General features: G+C 37.5%; 1 protein-coding gene across 1 annotated transcript in view; it reads right to left on the bottom strand.

Moving 5' to 3' along the window:
• Positions 1-1,986: 1,986 nt before the first annotated feature.
• Positions 1,987-22,277, bottom strand: part of NKAIN2 (sodium/potassium transporting ATPase interacting 2) — a 560,600-nt gene continuing 540,309 nt past the window's right edge. The window contains exons 6-7 of the mRNA XM_063098355.1: positions 2,677-2,758; positions 1,987-2,011 (exon numbers count right to left, since the gene is read on the bottom strand). Coding sequence (XP_062954425.1) covers positions 1,987-2,011; positions 2,677-2,758 — 107 coding nt within the window. The remainder of the gene's footprint in view (positions 2,012-2,676; positions 2,759-22,277) is intronic.

Raw genomic sequence — 22,277 nt, 5'->3', positions numbered from 1 at the left:
GACGTAGTATTCGCGTATAATCTACACACATCTTCTCATATACTTTAAAATATCTCTAGATTACTTATAATAACTACTACAATATAAATGCTATACAAATAGTTATTTTATTTCATTTTTAACTTGTATTTATTTTTATTTTTATTTATTTTCCCAAAATATTTTTGTGGTTGGTTGAATCTGGACATATGGAACCTGTGGATGAGGTCGCTTCAAAAGTTCATGAAAGAATAGAATTGAAAGATAATACACACCTTTTCATGAACTGTTTGAAGTACCCTCATATGTGTTGATTTCTGACTTGATGAAGTCTTTTCATGGGTAATGTTAGTTAACATAAGCATTATTCCTCCCACTAACAAATTATGTTTATTAAGCACTTACTATATGACATGTCATACACACCTTTTCATGAACTGTTTGAAGTATCCTCATATGTGGTGATTTCTGACTTGATGAAGTCTTTTCATGGGTAATGTTAGTTAACATAAGCATTATTCCTCCCACTATCAAATTATGTTTATTAAGCACTTACTATATGACATGTCCTATGTTTAACTAGCTATACATGCATGACTTCATATAATTTCAGAACAACTATATAAAGTATGTATGTTATCATCTATATTTTGCAGGCGAGGAAACTTAAGCTTGACGGGATTAAATAAAGTTATTCAAAAAAAGTTAAATGCCAAGGTCATAAAGAATTTAATCTCAAGCAGTCTGCCTTTAATAGGCCATCTTAACCACTACTCCCAATTGCTTTGCCTTTTAAAAATAGACCACTTTGCAGAAAGTTACAATAAAATACTGAGAAGAATGGTAAAGGATTTGCCATTTTACTTTTTGTTGAATCTATCAAGTTGTTCTGAGAGGATAGGGAAGGGAATGGTATAAATATCAGACAACTGTCCTTGTAGTATGTGGCAAAAGAAAACAGAAGAGAAGTATCAGAGAAAAGAAGAGATTAAGAAAGTTTCATAAAGGAAGTATATATTTAGTTAAAATTTGAAGAATAGTGGGGCTTCAAAAAAGGAGAATTTGGAGAACAGATAATGTTTGGTGTCAAGAGAACAGCATGGGCAATTACAAAAATACATGCCGTATTGGAAAACATAAGAGTTCTAGTTTGGCTGGAAAAAAAATGGCTAAGGGGAATTAACAGAGTATTTATGCCCTAAATAGATTATAAGCGTCAGGAGGACAGGGCCCGTTGTTATTCATCTTCCTAGTGTCTTCCAGCATCATCCACATGTGCTCTGGACTCAAAAGTTACTAAGGGTTGAAGAGAAGAGGTAATGTTTCAACAGAACATTGAGACCAGATCAGAGTAGACTTGTAGGCTACAGTAAGGAGTTGGGACTTTGTTCAGTAGGTAATAGGGAGTCATTTATGGCTTTGGGGCAGGGAAATGAACTAATCAGAGTGGTAGTTTAGGAAGATTAATTGGCAGTCATGTGGAGCCTGGGACAGAGGTTCAGAAGTAAGAAAGAGGCTGGAAAAATTTACAGGTCGTGTGTGCTTGAATTAGGGCAGTGGCTGTGGGGATATAAAAGAGGGAATGTGTGATATACTGTTTACAAAGGCAGTGGTGTGAAGAACATATAGTATTGACTGATTTCTGAAACTGATAATATCTTTTTTTTTTTATGGGTGGTGGTGTTAGCAAGTGCTTTTGGAGAACTACAAGGGACACAAAAAGGGAGGTACGATGTTTAGATCTTTCTCGTTTTAAAGAGAAGCTTAGAAGTGTCTAAAGAGTACTTGAACCTCTTTGGAGGAGAAGTACTCCAAAAATCCATTTATTATCCTACACATTAAAGATATTAAAAGGTAAAATGATTCAATGGTGGAGGACAATGACAACAAACACAAATCTTCAAAGAGAGAAGTTCACATTTTAAAATGAATTGGAATCTTACTTTCTATTTTGATCTTCGCTTGCAATTCAGCATATCACTTGATGCTGATATATAGAATTTGTTATCAGTTGTTATCCAAGGGAATTTGCCTAAACACAGATATAAAAATCAGGCTCTGATTGTGTATCTGCTCTCTTGAGTGCTAGAGTTAAGGATTTGATAAGTTTCAGTGTTAATGTTCCAGTTTCATTTTCACTTTTACAACAAAAATGACAGCGAAAGAGTATTGCTCAGTTTTTGATTTTTTGAACACTGTATAAAGTATATATAAAGTATAACTAGGGCGAATCTATCATTTGTCATCTAAAGGAGAACTGTTTTAAGAGTAATACAGAGGGCTGGTCATAATTATACTATGGCAACCAGTGTAGACTGGGACTATCCTAGGAAAATCAGAACATATGGTTTGTATCTAGTTGAGTATAACTGCCTACAACGTTATACCATTTTCAAAATATGCTACTTTTAGGTAATTTAAAGAAATGGTATATGATATGGGCTTTTGAGCCATGTAGATAATACTTATGTAAGACTTAGGCAATTTTTCAGATTGCATTTCTGATAAGTGACATTTAAGAAAAAATCATAAAGAAAATCTTATTAGAATTATCCTACTAAAAACAATATTAACAGGAGAGAAAATATCGGAAATATATAACAAGGAAAGCTGCATGCCATCTATTTTGGGCCATGAAACATTTACTTGATTGTCTTATAATATTCCAGAAGATTACCTCCAAAATAAAGTACTTACATGTACATAGGCTGTAGTTGTAAATGAGATGTCTTCTGGGGCCCTTGATAGCCATAAGAGTCAAAGCCGCCTATGAAATCAACTGAAAAGGGACAATTGCCTTCATTAGTTAACTTTTCAGAAGAGATAAACGTTCGTGATCAAGGTCCCACACAGATTACTGATATAAACCTTTCAATAATCTATTAAACTACCATGAGATACTAATTGTGAAGAAAAAGAAAAGATATTCCTTCAAGGTAGTGATTTTTTTCCACCTCAGCTATGAGATTCAATTATTGCTTTAAAAGAATCTATTCACTTGGGAGAAGAAATTATGTACTCCTTTCAAGCAACCAAGTTCTAATTGGAGTAATAAAATTCATTTGCACATTAAAGATGCTATATGCCTTTTTGGCTAGTGTGGAGATTTTCTGCAGCACATTACAAATGTTATAGCATAAAAATAATGATCACTCAAGTGCAAGTATCTATTAGCAATTGTACCACTAGTAATAATATTATATATTATGATTGTCAAGCACAAGGTGCTATTGATAGAGCTCATGTAAATTAACTCAACATGGCTGTCTCTGCCATCATGTGGTTTACAATCTGAAACAGAAAATCAGAGGTAAAGATGTGGAGCAAAGTCTAACCAAATATTCAAATGCAATGCACAGCCAGATATTTTAGATACAATAAAATATAACAAGAGTTACTGTGGCATATCATATTTCCCCAAATGGCTGCAACAATATCTCCTATTCTACACATATTCTTAGAACGTGACCTTGACATTCCTCCCATCCTGAGGTTTGGGTCTACATCCCTTCCTCCTGAACATAGGTAGACCTTTGTGGTAGCTTTGAGTATAGTAGAAATGACACTGTGTGATTTTCAAAGCTAGTTCATAAAAAAGTCATGCACTTCTCTCTTGCTCTTTTCGGATGCTCTCTCAGAACTCAGCCACCATACCACGAGGAAGCCTAAACTAGACCTCTCGGACAGATGAAAGGAGAATTGATAGGCAGGTGTTTCAGCCTACAGGCTAGCTGAGGTCCCAGGTGATAGTCAGCATCTACACCTAGATATGTGAGAGAAAATGCCTCTAAATTATTCCAGACCCTGGCTACTGAGTCAACTAGTCTTGGAGTCTTCTCAGCTCAGATCCCTGACATCAGGGAACAGAGACAAGACATGCCCACTGTGCCTGTCTGAGTTATTAATCCACAGAATCTATGAGCATAATAAATGGTTGCTTTACATCACTAAGTTTTGACAGCAATAATAATTGGTACAGTAAATACTAAGAGTACTGTGCAAAAAGTTTTCTATTATCTTATTCTGTTGGCTTACTTTGTCTAGTTTTTGTTCTCTTGTTAATATCCTAGCAAGCTACAGGTAGAAATTGGAGAAGGGTATGAAATAACATAAAGTCCATGATCTCCGTGCAGTGGGGAAACTTTTTTCTTTTTTTTGAAGGACGTATTTTTTTAGAGCAGTTTTAGTTTCACAGCAAAATTGAGTGGAAACTACAGAGAAGTCTTATAAACTCCCTGTCCCCACACAAACACAACATTTTCTACCATCAAGATGCCATGCCAGAAAGGGCAGAATGGTACACTTGTTACAATCGTTGAACCTACAATCATTGACACATCATTATAACCCAAAGCCCACAGTTTACATTAGGGTTCATTCTTAGTGTTGTACATTCTGTGGGTTTTGACAAATGTATAACAGGTATTTATCATTATAGCATCACAACAGTTTTATTGCCCTAAAAGTCCTCTATGTTCCACCTAATCATGCATCCCTCCCCCATAATCTCTCGCAACCATTAATCTTTTTACTTCATAATTTTGCCTTTTTCAGAATGTCATATAGTTGAAATAATACAGCAAATAGCCCTTTCTACTTGTCTTCTTTCAGTTAGTAATACACATTTAAGCTTCCTCCATGTCTTTTCATGGCTTGATAGTACATTTATTTTTAGCATGGGAAAACCTTTTTCTGAGGCAAAACTTCTCTTCACATCAAAAGTGGAATGGTCTAATGAAAAGAACTGAGACCCTGATGTTAGAAGGACCAGGGTTCAAATACTGCTTCATCAACTTTCCAGCTGTGGACCTTAGGCAAATCACTTAATAACTCTTAAAGTGGGAATTACAAACTTATCTCAGATAATTGATGTGATGATAAAATGAAATAGAGAATAGAGAACCCAGGATGAGACAGGGGGTGTGGAAGAAGATAATTAAGAGCCCCTCAAAAAATTCAGGATTTTCTTTATGATTCTTTTAAGTCATGCAGTGTAGCAGAAAGGGAGACAATATTCTTGATTCAGAACAACTATAGAGCTATAACAAGTATGCCATGGAACATAAATTAAAAGAGAGTAAATCTCTTGTTTTCTAAATTGCTCATATTTGTACCTTAGCTAATATAAACAATACGATAAGAGCTATATAATAATTAAATGATGACTATATTTAAAGTCTGTTCCTTGAGAAATTATTGTTCAACACTGGGGATTCATTGTAGATAGTGCTTAAATTCCGATTTATGTGGGTGGGCTCTTGTCAATAATGAGACTTAATTAGCGACTAGTTTCCTGAGGTTCCCTTTTAGTAGTAGGATGGTCTCCACCAGGGAGATGGAGAACAGAGTGGGTTAGAGTAGATGGAGATCAGAGCAGGTATATTCAGTAAGGTCTGCACTATAGTTGGAATGTTTGTCCCCACCCAAACTCATGTTAAAACGTAATCCCTATTGTAACAGTACTAAGAGGCTGGGAAATCCAAACTATGGTATTTGAAAGGTGGGGCCTTTGAGAGGTGATTGGATCATGAGGGCTCTGCCCTCTTGAACGAATTCATCTTTTTATGTATTAATGGATTACTAAATTAATGGATTAATGGGCTATCATGGGAGTGGAACTGGTGGTTTTATACAAAGAGAAAGAGAGACCTGAGCTAACACACTCTTGCACTCTCACCATGTGATGCTCTGCGCCACCTCGGGACTCTGCAGAGAGTCCCCCCCAGGGAAAAGGTCCTCACCAGATATGCCCTCTCAATTTTGGACTTCCTAGCCTACAAACTGTAAGAAATAAATTCCATTTCTGTATAAATTGCCTAGTTTTTGGTATTGTGTTGTAAGCAATAGAAAACGGGCTAAGACAGTCTCCTTAGCTGAAATTGAGATCCCAGTCAAATTCAGGTTTATTAGTGTGGCGGTTGTTATTATTATTGTCATTGTTGTTGTTTTAAAATATTTTACTAGCTTGTTTCAAGGGTTTGAGATGAATGGCAGAAAAAGCTAGATGGAGATTATGAGCTAAAAATCTTGGAGTGAACCAAGGAACAATCTGAAGGGACAAGATGAATCTTCAAGTCTAATGAATATAATTAGGACCAAAAACAGGAAACAAAGCTTGAATTGGGAACAATGTAGACCTTCCCAAGATAGGAGAAAAGGCCAGGAGGGAAATGAGGTGTGTTCTGAGAATGTGCTATGAATGCATCTTGCATTGTCTGGGGCTTGCTCTTTATTAGCTGTGATCTGTATGGTGTGTAGGTGGGTGGAGCTGGCTTACGACTACTCTATTGGAGAGGATAGCACTAAACTCTGATGGAAGGACTGTGATTCTTCTGATTCTTCTGCCCATTCAGGTGGGTCTGAGGTATAGAAGAGGTTCCAACAGCGGGAGACCCAAAACCAGGATAAGAGCAACTCCAAATATAACCAGGATGGGTTTTACCATTGAGTGGTCATGAAGAGGCATTCAAATTTAAACCAGAATCAAAGGTTTCTATAGTTTATTTTATAAACATGCCTGAGTTCACGGCTAAGGAAATTGTGTTTGGTTGATTTCCATGTGCATTTATTCTCATTGTTTGGATGATCTGAGGGTAGAGGAATAGGAATCAGCTGGTCCAATTGATCACTACAGTTAGGATTATGGTGATCAGCACAGGTAGACATGATTCCTCTTGACTTTTACAGAAGGTTCCTTCAGCTATATGTGAAATCCTTCTTTGGGGTCCCATATGGGTGGAGGGCAGAGGTAGAAGAAAGTTTTATTTTCTTCTCAAAAACTTGAATTATTGGAGTGAGCTTACATCTTGAAGTTTCCCTTAATACCACTTTGGTTTGTTTTCAGTTTCTTTAATAGAATTACATTCAGGCTTTGAATAGGCTACTGCATTCTATAAAACTTTTCTGAGTAATAGGGGTCCTGAAACATCTTACAGATTCTTCTCCAACTGATTTTGATGGCAGCTGGATGGATGTTTGGGTTATAGGCCATCTCTGAATTATTTAAAAAGAGTACCTCTTTATCAATCAAGAATTTCCTTAATTCAGGAAAAAAAAAATCCTGATACTTGCAAAATACTTAATCGTTCCTAAAGCCCTTTTGAATGATGTAATATATCTTCACGATATTACTGTGAGGTGGGTAGAAATAATTATCTTCATTTTACAAATAAATACAGATTTACTGCTTAAGGCCACATAACAGCTGAGGATGAAAATAGAAGCCAGGTATTTTATTTTCTTCCAAAGTATATTGAAAAAGTAATTGCTGCTTTTCACTCATGCTATTCCAGTAAATGTTTGGAAGGTTATCAAAGGTGATCAAAGATATCAAATCACATTTTGGATTAAATCTAAAATCTTTAGGCTTTTGTTTTCTTTCTGTATTATTCACTTAACAAAAGTTTTTAGTTCTTGTTTTGAGTCCTCCATTGGTTGTAGATGCCTCCTTTTGTTATTTGTTCTCTAGGATCTTTAATCTTTTCTTTCCAGAAAATTTGTTCTTTTCTCTTCTTCCCATCTCCAATCTAATATTCTGCAAATATTCTGATGAGAGCAATGACTGGTGCAGAAACCACCTGTGCTAGATTTGCCAGTGATAGTTACCAATGAGGTGCCTTGGTTTTCTGTAATGTATCTTTAAGAGGTGATGGGACTAGCATCCTTCAAGGTTTAGTTCATTTAAGCTGTGTCTGATGACTTATGCAAGGCACCAAATAAGCATTTAAGCAATCTTTCTTCTGAAAATTATTTACATTCTCAGCCTCAAGAATCTTGTATGATTCTTATTACAGAGATGTTTTTTGAAGTAAGGAGGGATGTTTCCTTTATAGCAACTTGACATATTGCTTATGTTATTTCAATGCTTAACAGAATATGTGAAAGACAGACAGAGGAATTACCCATGGCCTGAATTAGAATTAGGAGAAGGAGAATGTAAAGCTGTCAATGACTGAGAAATAAATGGACAAAGAGGCAGAAAACATAGGATATGGCAAGTGTTTGAACATAGAGAGAGGGGAGGAAAAGGAAAGATTCAAAGGGGTAAGGGAGGAATTGGTAAAGGGCCATGAAAAATGATTACATTGCATAATGTTCAATACACTAATTATCCTGACTTGAGTATCATGTATTGCACATAGGTATTGACATTCAACTCTGTACCCCACAGATATGCTATGTTACAACACAAAAATAAGTAAATAAATAAATTGCATTTTCAGAAAAATAGTAAAAAAAAGTTGACTTTCAAAATGTGTTGTCTAGGGGAATGTTGCTGCTTTTAACAAATTCAGAAAGAATGTCAGGAGGGAATTGGTGCTTGGCTCCCTTTTGGAAATGTAGAATTTAAGTTATAAGTGGCACATCTAAGTGACAAGGTCCAAGAAACACTTGGGAAAAGAGAAATGTAACTGTAATTGGTGCAAGGCCAATTGGGAACTTACTGAAAATCTAGAGATGAATTCCTCTCTCCTCATTCAGCTTTTTTATTGCTTCATTGCAACCTATCTCCACCTGACATACGAGAAATCTACTCGCTGATTTGTTGATTGCCTCTACCACTATGAGGTAAGCTGCACGAGACTTACGGTTTCCTATTATTCATGATAGTAGCCCCAGAACCCAGAACAGTTTCTGGCTCATGGAAGACATATTCACTGAATGAACTCTGTAGACCCTTTAGGTTCTAAAGAAAAATAAAGCAATTGATTGAAGCATGAAAGATGCTAATAAAATTTCCAAGTGAAATCTAACCGAGTGCTTTTATCCTTTCCTCCATTAGGCCTTGGATGGTAATAAGGGGAGGACCTTGTATAGGCAATGATCTAGAGTGTTAGTTTCTGCCTACGTGTGTCAAACAGACACTTTTTGAACACCAGGGGGAAGAAGCCAGCACTGCATTCTCTTTGGCCAAGAGAGTGGAAGGAAAGAGGTCAGGACATGCTTTAGCCTCAAAATGACCAGGTGAGAGGGGAAAGTTATCAAGTGTTACACATGTTGATAATTGATAGGAAAAGCATGGTCCTCTTTGTGGCCAGTTCATAACATCCTAAATAGAGGCACACAACTGGGAAGAAGGTGACAAAATAAAATTTGTACTTATTCTTTGCCTCATTTGAGGGATTTGCTTTTGGACCTCTGAAGACAAATCAGGATTTTTTTTTTTTTTTTAAACCGGCTTTGTTGAAATATAATTGATGTACAAAAAACTACATGTATTTGATGTATATAATTTGATGAGTTCAGACATTCCCATGAAACCATCACCACAATCAAGGTAATAGACATATCTATCATCTCCAAAAGACAATTTAGGAATTTTATCATTTTCTTTGCAATTTTTGCAGTGTTTTCTTTTGGCCTTAGTTTTCTTACCTGCAGTATGGGTGTGTATATATCTATTGACCTATGGAGGCACAGGGAGGTTCAGTTATTTTAAATTAGTAAAGTGCCATATCAGTTTAATAACATTAATAATAGTGGGATTTAGAAATTACCAAGTAAGAGAAAAAATGCTTTTAGAATAAATATTCTTTGCTAAAATATATTGCCTATTATGAGCCCCCCTTTTAGTTGAACTTCTTAATCATGAACACTGAGTTCAGCAAAACTGAAACTACCTTTTAAAATACCTATCAGCAGTGAGGTATTGTAATATAAAATTGTCCCTTGGTTATTAATGACAAAGCCTCTAGTCAACATACTCCCTTTTGGAGAATGAGCTGAAAAAAACCATTAAGGGAAAATTTAATAGGCGGTTCATAGAAAGCTAAACCTAAATATTTAGAAAAACTCATTGAAAGACATTAAAGAATTTGTGTGGGCCTATGAAAATAGAGTTCCTATCCATTATCTCTGCAGGTATGAATTTCAAGGATACTTACCTCCAGTTGCACAAAAGGAATTTAGAACATAACGAACTGTAGGCCAGATTGAAAAGAACGATCTTTCTCCCGCTCATGCTTACTTGGTAGCAGCAATGCAAGCTGACTGTGAGCTTGAGGTGTTCAATCTGGGATAAAATCTTTTGGTGAGCTTTTTTTTTTTTTTTTTTTTTTTTTTTTTTTTTTTTTTTTCTGATTAGGAGAACACAGTCCTTTATAGGGGTACTTTATCCTGCTGTTACCAGAAAGGTCACGGAAGTGTTAGGCCAAAGAGGGCTTCTAGCAGGCAAAGCAACCATTGAGTAAAATGAGACTTATTAGCTAAATCACTGCAGATGCTTTACTTCCTAGCCTTATTTATCAAATGTATTTTCTCAGGGTCTTAGGGTCCTATTTTCCATGTTTTCTTCTTAGTTGTATCAGAAGCAGATCTTTAGGTAACACATTCACTCATGCTAAAAAGTAAAAGCGAAAAACAATAACTCAATGGTGTAATAAAAAATTTCTTCAGTTAGAAATTGTTTGAATAACCACTTTAAGCTTTTTTTCCCTAAAGACCTAATAAAAAATGAAATATAAATTCCATTTGATAAACTTTTTTGTCTTCTTACTCTTGTCTATTTCTGTCAATTTTCAGTAAGGGCAAGCTTTAGGCAAAATTTTAAGCAACACATAACGGTTTTCTGCTGAGAGCAGGATATTGTTATCAGATAGTCTTCTAATAATATAATGCCACCACTTGACACATGACAGGAAAGCAGTGCAGTAGCATAAAGATTGAGGGGCTTTGAAGTCAGAGGACCTGTGCTCAGATTGTGTCTTTACTTCTTACCAGCGTTATACCCACGGGCAGGTCACAATTGCTCTAAGCCTTAATTTCTTCCTCTGTAAAGTGAGAATAATAAAACAATTCAACTTATAGGGCTCTTGAGAGAATCAGGTGTCATATGCATGTAATACTTAAAAGCTTGTATACTTAAAATACACTATAGATAAATCTCGGATCTCATCTCTTTTTGAGAAGAATTTATGCAAGAGGAATATGGGAATTATGCTTTAAAATGCATATTTAGGCTCTTTACTGAGAGGATTAGAATTTTCCAGGCAAGGAGAATAGATGGAGATTAGGCTCAAAGAAAAGAAATTTATGTTAGAGTTTACTAGAATTTTGTATGGAAAGACATGAGTGTAGAAGTCATCAGCAGAAGTGGAGTGGAGCAGAGTTAGGTCTACAGAGACCCTTCAAATGTTCACTTAATTGGTTAACTGTGATCTGACAAGCACCAAGAATAGCCTGTTTGACATAATGCAGAAAAAAGAAAGATATTCTATATTAAAAAAAAGAAAACAAACAAACAAAAAACTATATAGGGGCCGAGCCCATGGCGCACTTGGTAGAGTGCTGCGCTGGGAGCGCGGCGACGCTCCCGCCGCGGGTTCGGATCCTATATAGGACTGACCGGTGCACTCACTGGCTGAGTGCCGGTCACGAAAAAAAAAAAAAAAAAAAAAAAAAAACTATATAGAACTGAGTTCCCATACTTCAAATATTTTTGGAAATCAGCTTGTATATTAGCAGAAAAGACAGAGACTGGGACTGGCCTGGTTTGTGGTCTATGAGGCTTTGATACACATGTAGACAAAAAGAACTGTTCAATGGAGTGGTCGCGAAATAAAGCCACTGAGAGCTCACTGTCCGGGATTAGGCAGATGAGGTGATAAGATCAATATTTGCAAAGGAAAAGCTTAACTGTTCTCAGATTTGGTCAGGGTTGCAAGGAGACAGAAGAATAATTGCCAGTATAAAAAATTGTTGAGGTTCTGTGGGGGACACCAAAGGAGTTTGTATTTGATAGCTTTGACCTTCTCAGGTTTGAGTACTTGGTTTAAGGAGCCCGGAAAGGTTTGGAACAGGTCGTTTGGCAAGTGTGACACATTGTTGACAGGAGACGAGTGAAAGCATTGTGGAGCGGTAGACAGCATCCAGCTGAGGGTGGCAAGCACACATCTGCAGCGGGATTTGGTGACTATCTCCACCAATGCACCACTACCCAGGATCAGAAGCAGAGAAATTGAGTCAGAGGCAGGCATTGCTGCTGAAAATCCAAGCACGAAGGAAGTGTAAGTGAGGAAGGAAACCAAGGGTGCTAGTGAGAGCTCCACCACCTTTGCTGACCCTGGAAAGAGAGAATGAGTGAAACGCTTCAAAACATAAGGAGAAATAGGATCCAGTGGAAGGGAGCTCCCCAATAAAGGTGACAAAGAAATTCTCCAGGAGGTAGGGAGGAGAATGAGGAGGAAGGAAAGATAGGAGTTTACAGCCAGGTGAGAATTTCAGAATTGATGATCTTAGATAAGGCTTGTCCTGCCATAATAAAGGTGACCCAGGTGGAGTGATAAAAGGTGTGAAGGGGGTAGATTGAAGTGAGTGGTGACAAGAGTGGTAAGAAATGTAAAGCTAGAGTCAGAAAATTAAGTATCCAGACACCTTTGATACTTTCAATAAATGTGAAGAAGTGTGCAGAATAAGATGAAATAACAAGGCCAACTTCACCTCGAATGTGCTTGGGCTCACCTTGTGCCGTGCCATTTGCACGGATTGGATTCACCAGTCTTTGTTTTGTTCTCCCCTGTTAGAACTGCTTTCAATTACATATAACATGCCTTTCAGATGAAATTGGAGAGAGCTGTAGTTGAGCTAGTTAGACTTGATTGGGTATGTCCTAGCTGACATCCAGGGTATAGGAAGATACTTCAAAAAGTTCATGGAAAAATAGAATTAAAAGGTAATGCGAATCTTTCCATGAACTTTTCGAAATGCCCTCGTATTTAGAATGCACAGCCCATTAAATGCAGCAGTTTTAATTAGGGTTGTGGTCACATTAATATATGCATATTTAGGGAAAATAAAAAAATAAAACATGCATGCTATAATCACCCATTAGAGAACTACTTCTTGCCTTATAATTTTTGCTAACATAATCTTTGTGTCATTTTACAGCTTCCAGAAAGGAAAATCACAAAACTCCTAAATTAATCATCTTTTTAGAACAATAGTAGCAGTTTTAAGGAAAAAAAAAATGTCCAGTGGTTACTCTAATATTTTTATTGCTATTTGGGAAAGTTGAAACTAGATTTGCTATATTGAGCTCATTGAAAACACGATTATTCCTGTGTGAATTCTGGTGAACCTTTGGTCAGTATGGATCCCCAAAGCAGTATTCTTTAAAAGAGGCATGCCTATTTTTGTTAAATTCTACATAGCCCTCAGATTTCCCCTTTAGGTTTCAGCTGAGATGTCCCTTCTTCAGGGAAGAATTTCCTTGTTTTCGAAACTCACGAGCTTCTTTTGAGGTGCCTTTGCTTGGCACCCCGTACTTTCCTTGTCTGAACTCTCATCACACCTTATTGCAATTCTTCTTTCTCAATTAAATTGTGTGCTGGACTGAAGGCACCATGAAGGCAAAAACGGTATCTAGTTGGTTGCCCACTTTATTCCTGGTGACTAACACACAATCTACCACCAAATGGTTGTTCGATAAATATTTGTTGAAAGAATCTGTCTTGTGTATCAGAGTGAAGTGATGTGGAAAGGATACTTAAAATTAGGAGACTTAAGTTCTGCCCCCAGTTCTGCCTCTAAATGATTGACTCTGAGCAAGTCAATCTGAGTGTCTCTTTCCTTAACTGTAAAATTAGGCGATCAAAGTAGGTATCGCTAATATTGTTCATAACTCTATGATGCTGCTGTACGATTTCATATTTCTGGGCTTGGTTTACATACCAGTGGTGGCAATGACATATTCAAGATGATCAATTCTGCAAAAACATAGTAACTGGGAAAATTAGTGCAAAGACATCCTTTCTGTTTGGCTGTTACTATCATGCACTGATTTTACTAAGCAAGTTTCCAGGGAGATTAGCTACTGATATAGGATATACATATATGGTATTTGGAACCTGGAACCTGAGGCATCACAGATCTCAATGCGAAAGCAGAGGGATGAAAAAGGTGGGTTCTGGGAGAGGGAGAAGGATCGACAGGTTTGAGCCAACAGAAACACTGCCCCATTCAGTGGTGAAGGTGTGTGAATGCGTGACTGTTTGTTTCCCTTTGCACCTTCGCTCTTGGGAATTCCCTTAACATCAACTTCATTAGTTACAAAGGCAGCAAACCATAGCCAATTTTCTTTTTGTGTCAGGATTGTTCATGTATAAAGTAGGTTCCTTTGTTGAAAACATTTGCAATTAATCCTATAAACAAACAAATGAATGCAAATTTTACACTGCCTGCCCCAGCTAACCCCGCTGACTCTGCGTCCTGACCATCATCTATTATACACAAAAATGAATTGAAATTCCCACTTTGGACCTAACCTAATTTTCAAGTGATAATAGCCATGGATTCCCAGAAGCACTCTATGCCTCTTGATAGTAACATCCTAATTTCCTTTCCTGGTAAATGTTTTAAACAAGATTTTAGCGCCAAAGGAAATTAACCTTTAAATTAATCGTAATTATAAAATGCCATCACTGATTTTTGTCTTCAGCCTAATTACTTTCTATTATTTAAACAAACTGTACCTCCTGTGAGCTTTAAGTTTGTTTCTCTTTCACTCCCTGCCACACAATGCCAACCAATCACAGCGGAGGCCTCCCGGAGCTGCTTCTGCTACGTCAGCCTCATTTAAATGTTGCACAGGATTGAGGGTTTGCCCCAAGCTCTCTTATTTACAAGGCGCTCTTTCAGCAGCTACGTGGAAGGCTATTTGGCTCCGATGTTTTTGTTCCGCATAACCTGGTGGCCATCCTTAGAGATTTAGTGTTTCTTAGGCCTCCTGTTGTTAAAAAGGAGAGCGCTAAGCCCAGCCTTCTGTTTCTATTAGACGCCACTTCCAAAACTAACGCAAAACCGGACATAAGGAGGTGGACAGCAGCCAACATCATTTATGAAAAGACTGACTTGGAATGTTGTCTTCTCGGCATGTCTCTGATTTGGAGTGCTTTTCGAATTCAGTTTCCTGAGCCAGCTCTTGGTCTTGCTCTCAATTGTTTTTTCTAAATGGGACTAAGGGATGCCAGCAACTTTATTTTGTGAGCATGTATATCAATATTCTGGTGCTAAAAACATGCTATTTTTTCTGCAGCTTAGCTGCTTTCTCATGTCCTTATCAGTGCAAGTATAGAGAGATGGTGAAGAAGCAAGCAGAGAACACTCATTAAGGGTGCACTGGGCGTCCAAACCACAGTAAGAAGCAGCAGAAAAATGAAAATGGTAGATTTTTCTTTCAGTCATTTCTGTAAATGTCACCACTTCTTCCATTCACATGCTCTGGCTTTCTTTTCTATTGAGGCTGATTAAAACAACTTGAATGTTCTTCATCTACTGGCTAACTTTAGTTCATCCTGCCAGAAATACTTTCTGCATAAAGTACATCTTTTATTACACCTCAGCTAAAGGTCCTCGTTTGCTTATCTAAATATTGTCTACATTCTTCAGAGGTCTACGTTAATTCTCTAGAAACAAAGTTCTGACTGTTCTGAATCAGCAGAGGATAGAGGATGAATCAATTTCTTTTTCCTCATATTTTTGACTTGGAAACATTAGATTTACTTCAAGATGAACATAGTGTGTGTGGGGGGGGGAGCATGTGTGTGTACAAGTGAAAAGCAATATTGTAAAATGGAGGTGGTATTATGAGAGAAGGGAGAACATAAGTGATTGTTGAAGAATCACATTCCACTTCGACGTAACCCAAATTAAAAAAACAGAGCTCATTTGCTTTCTCTTAACTGACCACAAGAGGGAGCAATTTAATTGTAGGCTGAAGAAAAGACCAGCGCTATCTCACTTGGGGAGACAACGTGGAAATGATATGCATCACTGTTAGAGATAAACTATGGTAAAGCAACAGTGACTGTTGCCACTAATTGGAACTTGCATGTGATTGTCAGGAGGTATATGTATATGTAGGCATCTGTCTCAGGTGCTGATCACTTATTCAGTCTTTTATTTTTATATAGGGCAGCCTGTCTTTTTTTTCTTTTTTTTCCCTTTTTCTTCCATTTGTTTAGATAATAACAAAAGGTGTTTTATTCTAATTGGTTATTCACTTATTTAGAATAGTCTGAGGTCTAAGGAGATGTCACATTTCCTTAGCAGTTTCCATATAGTTAAAGAAGTGTTTGTGGAGAGCTGACTGATTCATTCATTTATTTCCCGAATACTTACTGAATCCTCCTCCAGGTTGGGGATATGCTATATGCTAAGGATTATAGCAGGTAACAAGATGGATGTAACTCCTGACGGCATCCCCTGACACTCTTTTATCCTGAGGGAGTCAGCGTATACTATATCAGATGTCAAAAGTTCATGAATGAGTTCAGTGACTATGGGCAAGTCATTTAATCTTTATGGGTCTGTAAAATTAAGGTGCTGCAAAATTCACAGTTCAAAACAAATATTAACTGGAATAAAAAGATATAAAATGAAATAAATTAAAACCTTCTATGCTTGGGGAGGTTTTTGGAAAAGATGCAAGGTGACACCTCCTTTCACCTGGGCCCCACTAGGATTCTGCAAAGCATAGCTAGAGGTTAGTGGCATTCACTGTTTGCACCTTCAGGCTTTAATAATATGTGATCCTGTTCAGAGATGAGGAAAGAAATGTCAAATTTCGGTTTGGTGGGAAACTGGCAGATATGGACAAAATTATTTCACTGTCACCTTCACATTCCTGAAACAAATGTTATAAAGAGATGATAAAGCAACAATATACTAACAATATGTTACTGTCTCATTTGATTGCTTGAGTATGATACTTGATAGATAAAATAGGCACATTCTTCTCAACTTGGCAACCCAAAGCTTGGCATCTTTTCTGAACTGCTAATTGCCACCTTTTAGGTTATGTTTAAAGAGTGGTTAATAGATAACAAGAAAGAAAGCTCAGGTTACCAAACAAAATGTATAGTATGGCCCTAACAACCAGATACTAAGAATGATAGACAGGAAGAAAAGAAGGAAGGAAGGAAGGGAGAAAAATATATGGAGACATATAATATGCCAAAATATTAACTGAAAATCAAAGCTCAGAATTAAATCATTTTAATTCTCTTGTTTTCTTTATCTATGTTTTCTAGACTTTTTGCAATAAACCTGCATTTTTTAATAAACAGGAAGAAACAAGTATTTTTTAAGGGGGGATTCTCCTCTCTGCTTCCATGTCTACCCTCCCCCATAGGTGGGAATGTGTGATTGTCCTCACAAAATTGCCTTTAAATTCAATGATCCTGACAGACTGGAAAAATAATCAAAACACACAGAATGGAGTTCAATACAGAGAAGTGTAGGCCAGCAGGCTTTAGCAGAAAAATCAAACAAAAAAACCCAGAAAATTATTAGCCTCAGAGAAGTGAATAATTTCCTGTGGTTTTCTTTTCAAATGAAAGATTCAATAAATTGATTGTGTCCTTTATCCCAAGGCTGGTTGATCTGGGAGAATTTGGGACAGATTTTATGCATTTGTACTTGGTTGGTGGGTACATGTGTGTATGTGTCTAACTCCAACTTTAAACATCTGGAATTCATTTTCAATATTGCTTTCAAAATAAGTCACTTAACATTTTATTTGAAAAATGACATTTTACTTCTTTCTGTAGATGATTTCAATATTTAATAACATTTGCAAATACACTGAATCTCTTTTAGAAGTAATAGTGACTACTTAGAATAATGGACCCATTTGCTAGAGGACCATATTTAGTTTTAGTTTAACTATTAAGCAAAAGATTTATAAGAAAACACAATAAAAACTGAGAAATCACATGATATTCTTTTTCTGTTGTGGATTAGTGATATTTTCCAGGCCGTGTGGCTTCCTTTTAATTGTCACATCTAACAGTGCTAATGAAGCAGAAAGGAAAATTCTTAGTTCTGTCACTGTAAGGGGACATCCGGTTTGTCCTCAGTAGAAGAGCTGAGGATTAAGTGAGAGAGAAGAGCTTCATTTGTAATAAAAGGCACACCAGATCAGGAATCTCCAAACATTTTATTTCTTTCACAGAACATTGTACAAGAGAACAAGTAGAGGAGAATAGAAGAGACTGGAAGCCTCAGCCTGGCTGGTGACAGATGACAAATGAAGCACCCTGCCACAAAACCAGCGCAGCGAGGATGTCTGCTCTCCTGGAGAAAGCCTTTTCTCCTAAGACACATCTTTGCTCCAATCAAATAGGGTTCAAAGGTCAAGGCACACCCTCTAGAGAAGGGGTCTCATCTTTTTTTCTGGTGAGGAGCTACTCCTTTGAAGTCAGATCATCCCACAGCAGGAGATGCTGTCCGGGAACTGCTGCCTGGGAGCAGTGAGCACAGAGCCAGGCAGGAGGCCCCCATCCACAGGCATTTGAAGCGCCAGTGAGCTGTGGCTAACTCCATTCTGTGTGCCATAGATAATTTCAAAAGTCCAGGAACCACATGGTGTGTTTGTGTGTGTGTGTGTGTGTGTGTGTGTGTGTGTGTTTAGATGTGGTATGTTATGGACTGAATTGTGTCCCGACACCATTCATATATTGAAGGCCTAACACCCAATGTGACTGTATTTGGACCTAGGCCCTTTAAAGAGGTAATTAAGATTAAATGAGGTTGGAAGGATAGGTCCCTAATCCAAAAGACTGGTGTCCTTATAAGAAGAGGAAGAGACACAGAGAAAAGACCCTGTGAGGACACAGCAAGAAGGTGCGGTCTATAAGCCAAGGAAAGAGGCCTCAGGATGAACCAAACCTGTCTACACCTTGATCTTGGACTTTCAACTTCCAGAACTGTGGGAAGATACATTTTTGTTGTTCAAGCCACCCAGTTAATGGTCTGCTACTACGGTAGCCCTAGCCAACTAACATGTGGGGGAAGGATTGTCTCCATCTTTCTGTTTGGGAGCTCTGCGCTGAGGGTTATGTTCTGGTAGGCACAGCAGATGGCAGTGGTGTCCCGTGAGTTTGCACAGCCAGCTAGCCCTCCAGGCTGTGGCTCTGGCTTAGATAACTAAAGGGTCAGACATGTAAACTTCAAGGTCCAGCCTTTTTTATTTGGGGGGAAGGGGGGGAACCAAAAACGAAACTTTGCAGTAAGGTGCCTGCTATAATCTGAATGTTTGCACCCCCCAATTCATGTGTTGAAATCTAATCACCAATGTGATGATATTAGGAGCTGGGGCCTTTAGGGGACATAGCCCTTATAGGTGGATTAGTGACCAGTATAAAAGAGGCCCAGACAGCTGTCTTGTCCCCTTTCCACTGTGTGAGGACATGGTGAGAAGGTGCCATCTATGAACCAGGACACAAGCACTCACCAGACACCAAATAAGCTGGCTCCTTGAGTTTGGATTTCCCAGCCTCCAAAACCACAAGAAAAAAAATTTTGTTGTTTATAAGCTACCCAGTTTATGGTATTTTGTCACAGCTGCTGAATGGACTGAGACAGTGCCTGTATAAATATTAATCGAATAGGGCTCTAGAAAGCAAATGAGATACTGTTTAGAAAGATAAAATAATGGGGAAAAAGTCTCAGGCGTCTGATGTGCTTGAGTTTAACTCTCTCTGTTTCAGCAATGATTTATTGCTATACCATGGAGTCAAAGCTTCAGTCTGCTCATGGAGCTTGAACCCTCTCCATAGCTCCCTGGAGGTTTCTGCGTCTTTCCTCTGGGGCTCCCTGGGTGCACTTGTTGCTGTGAGACCTGTGGTATCAGAACTGAGCACATAGCTGGTTAGCTTTGTATTGACTTCAAGAATACTTAATTTGTCCAGTTGCCATAATTGGGCCTTTATCTCCCCAGTCCATTCCCAGCACAAGTCACAGAACCAGAACTGTCCTCTGTTCCTCATGAGGCTCTTAAGAATGGAAACAACCAATTTGGCAAGCAGGTAGCTGGTACCTACTCCTGCCACTGCACTTCTCTTAAGATGCTTCATTGCAAAGCCATAGCAGGTAAAAATAGACACAGAGATTCCTCTCAGTGTTTACATATACATTAAACTTCTCCCTTACTTCAGGGTTTGCTATCTGATAGCATTGTTTTTTTTTTTTACTTTCATCAAGCTTCATAAGGATCAAGATAATTTTATTTATAGTACAATTACCAGAAATTAGACAGAAATTTCAAAACTTCTTTACTCTAGAGCTTTGGAAGTCATATGTGTCTGGAGGTGAACATACAGATATAGACAGCTGATCAATGATAATATATGGAAAATATCAACCCAAAGCATTTCATCCAACAAATACTCGTAATTGTCTGTGTGTGAATGACCATAAGTAAATGAACCTAACTGGAAGTCACCAAAGGGCACTAGACAGAGAACATCCCAAATGAGCATTTAATCTGGGATGTTTACTAGTCCCATGAAGGTAAGTGTCAGTTTACTTGGATATAAAAATAGAAGAATAGTTCATATTTGCCCACTGAGAAATAAAGCTAAAATTAGAAAACTTGCCTGTGTGAAGTTTGCTTGTAGTTTGGATTCATGAAGGCAGATAAGGGGTTGTGATCAGAATACACATAAAAAAGAACACATTATTTTTTGGAGTCTTTTGGAAAAAAGTTTATTAGATGCTTGAGAGGTAAAGTTGATATTCCAAAAGATATTGTTGATTTCAAATCCCCTTGGATTTACATGGCTTTGGCCAAAACTTAATCTAAGAATTTTAAGACTACTTCCTTGTAATTCTAATTCTTTGGAATACTAAGATATTTTTAGGAAGAAAAAGGGGCTCTGTGTTAAAATATTTGGGAGACTTATATTAAACACACTTTTAGTTTCTGTGAATTGATTCTTTAATATCTACAGAGTGACCATTAGCTGTTCCCCGTTCCAAAGTAAACCATGGCTCACCCCAAAACATCTGGACGGCCCTAAACTATATGCCCTGACTGTCACAGGGTATCTGAATTTTATGGGGTTTCACTTTCAAACATAGTTAGCCAGTCCTAAATATGCAGACCCTGCTTTGCCCATTTCTTCTTGTGGGAACCACAGTAAAGGTTCAACTCTCCTTCTCTGCCTTGTGGCTGACCCTGGTGCTTCTCCTGAGTGGCCTTGCATGGTGTGCTGTGCTTGTCCTGGGGAACTATGAGTATAACAAAACTGTGAAACTCTTTCTGGTTTTTCTTTTTGATCTCTATCTGACCTTACTGTACCTCACCTGAGGTAATATGGTTAAAACAAAACTGTGGATTAGAAAAAATTGTACATACTTTATTGAATTACTCTCAAAGATATTAATATACAAATGTGCATTCTAAATTTTCAGTGTCCAACTTACATGGGTTTGGAATAATCTTCTTTTGAACAGTAATCTTGTGGAACTAGCATTTCTAGGATCCCCTTTGAGAGGTGCTGTTACAGAGAGAGATCTGTGTTGGAGATCTGTTGTGTCAGTAATCACTGTCTGAAGATAAACATACACTGGCATAATTGTGAAAGTATAGTCCAGGGAAAACCCAACTACCATATGAAAATTAACCTGTGGACTTTCTCTTCATCAAGGATTTGGTCCATTGACACCAAATGATAATATCTGAATGAACTTACGTAGTTTGTGGAGTCCATACGTTTAAAAATCCACATATATTTTACCCTTCCTAATGTTTGAACAATCTTTCACACATAAGACAAATACTTACTAGATGTCTTTTCCTGTATATTCACTAGGCACCTCAATCTCAACCTGTCCAAACTGAACTAATTGTCTTATCTCCATTTTACTTTCCTCAGGTGGCATCTCCGTCTACCCATGAGCTCACACCAGACACCCAGGAATCTACCAGTCTCCTCCTTTCCCCTACTGCAGTACCATCCACAGCCCATCAATCACAGCATTTTTTCATGTCTCATATCGTATCTATCCTCTACATCTCCAATAGTGGTCTTAGTCCAGATCCTCATCGTCTCATATCTCAATTATATTCATGGTGTCTTTTCTTTTATTTCTTTTTAATCTGACCTTATGCCTTTATTTAATTATTTTTAAAGATAATTTATTTTATATACATATATATATAAAATATACATATATATAAAATATATATATGTGGGGTACAATGTTGATTTTCAATAATTGTGTACAATGTGTGATGGTTTCATGGTGTCTTAACTGGTCTTCCTTTCCCTAACTTTTCTCCCTCGTTAGTCTCTCATACTGATGCCAACATAATTTTTCTAAAGTACATTTCTGATTGTGCTATTTTCTCTCTCACTCTTTTTTTTTAAACTACCTGACTTACCTTGTTGCATACAAAATAAAGTCCCAGCTCCTTAAACTTTCACACCCATTTTTCCACTATCTAATCTATGCTTGTTTTTTTCAGTCTTCTCCGGGTGCCTGCCTCTAGCCTAGGATACGGTTCAGTCACTTTA

Source organism: Cynocephalus volans, chromosome 5, assembly GCF_027409185.1.
Source record: "Cynocephalus volans isolate mCynVol1 chromosome 5, mCynVol1.pri, whole genome shotgun sequence".
Lineage (NCBI taxonomy): Eukaryota > Metazoa > Chordata > Mammalia > Dermoptera > Cynocephalidae > Cynocephalus > Cynocephalus volans.
Note: the sequence above shows the minus strand (reverse complement) of the source record. Positions and strands in the feature narration are given on the sequence as shown.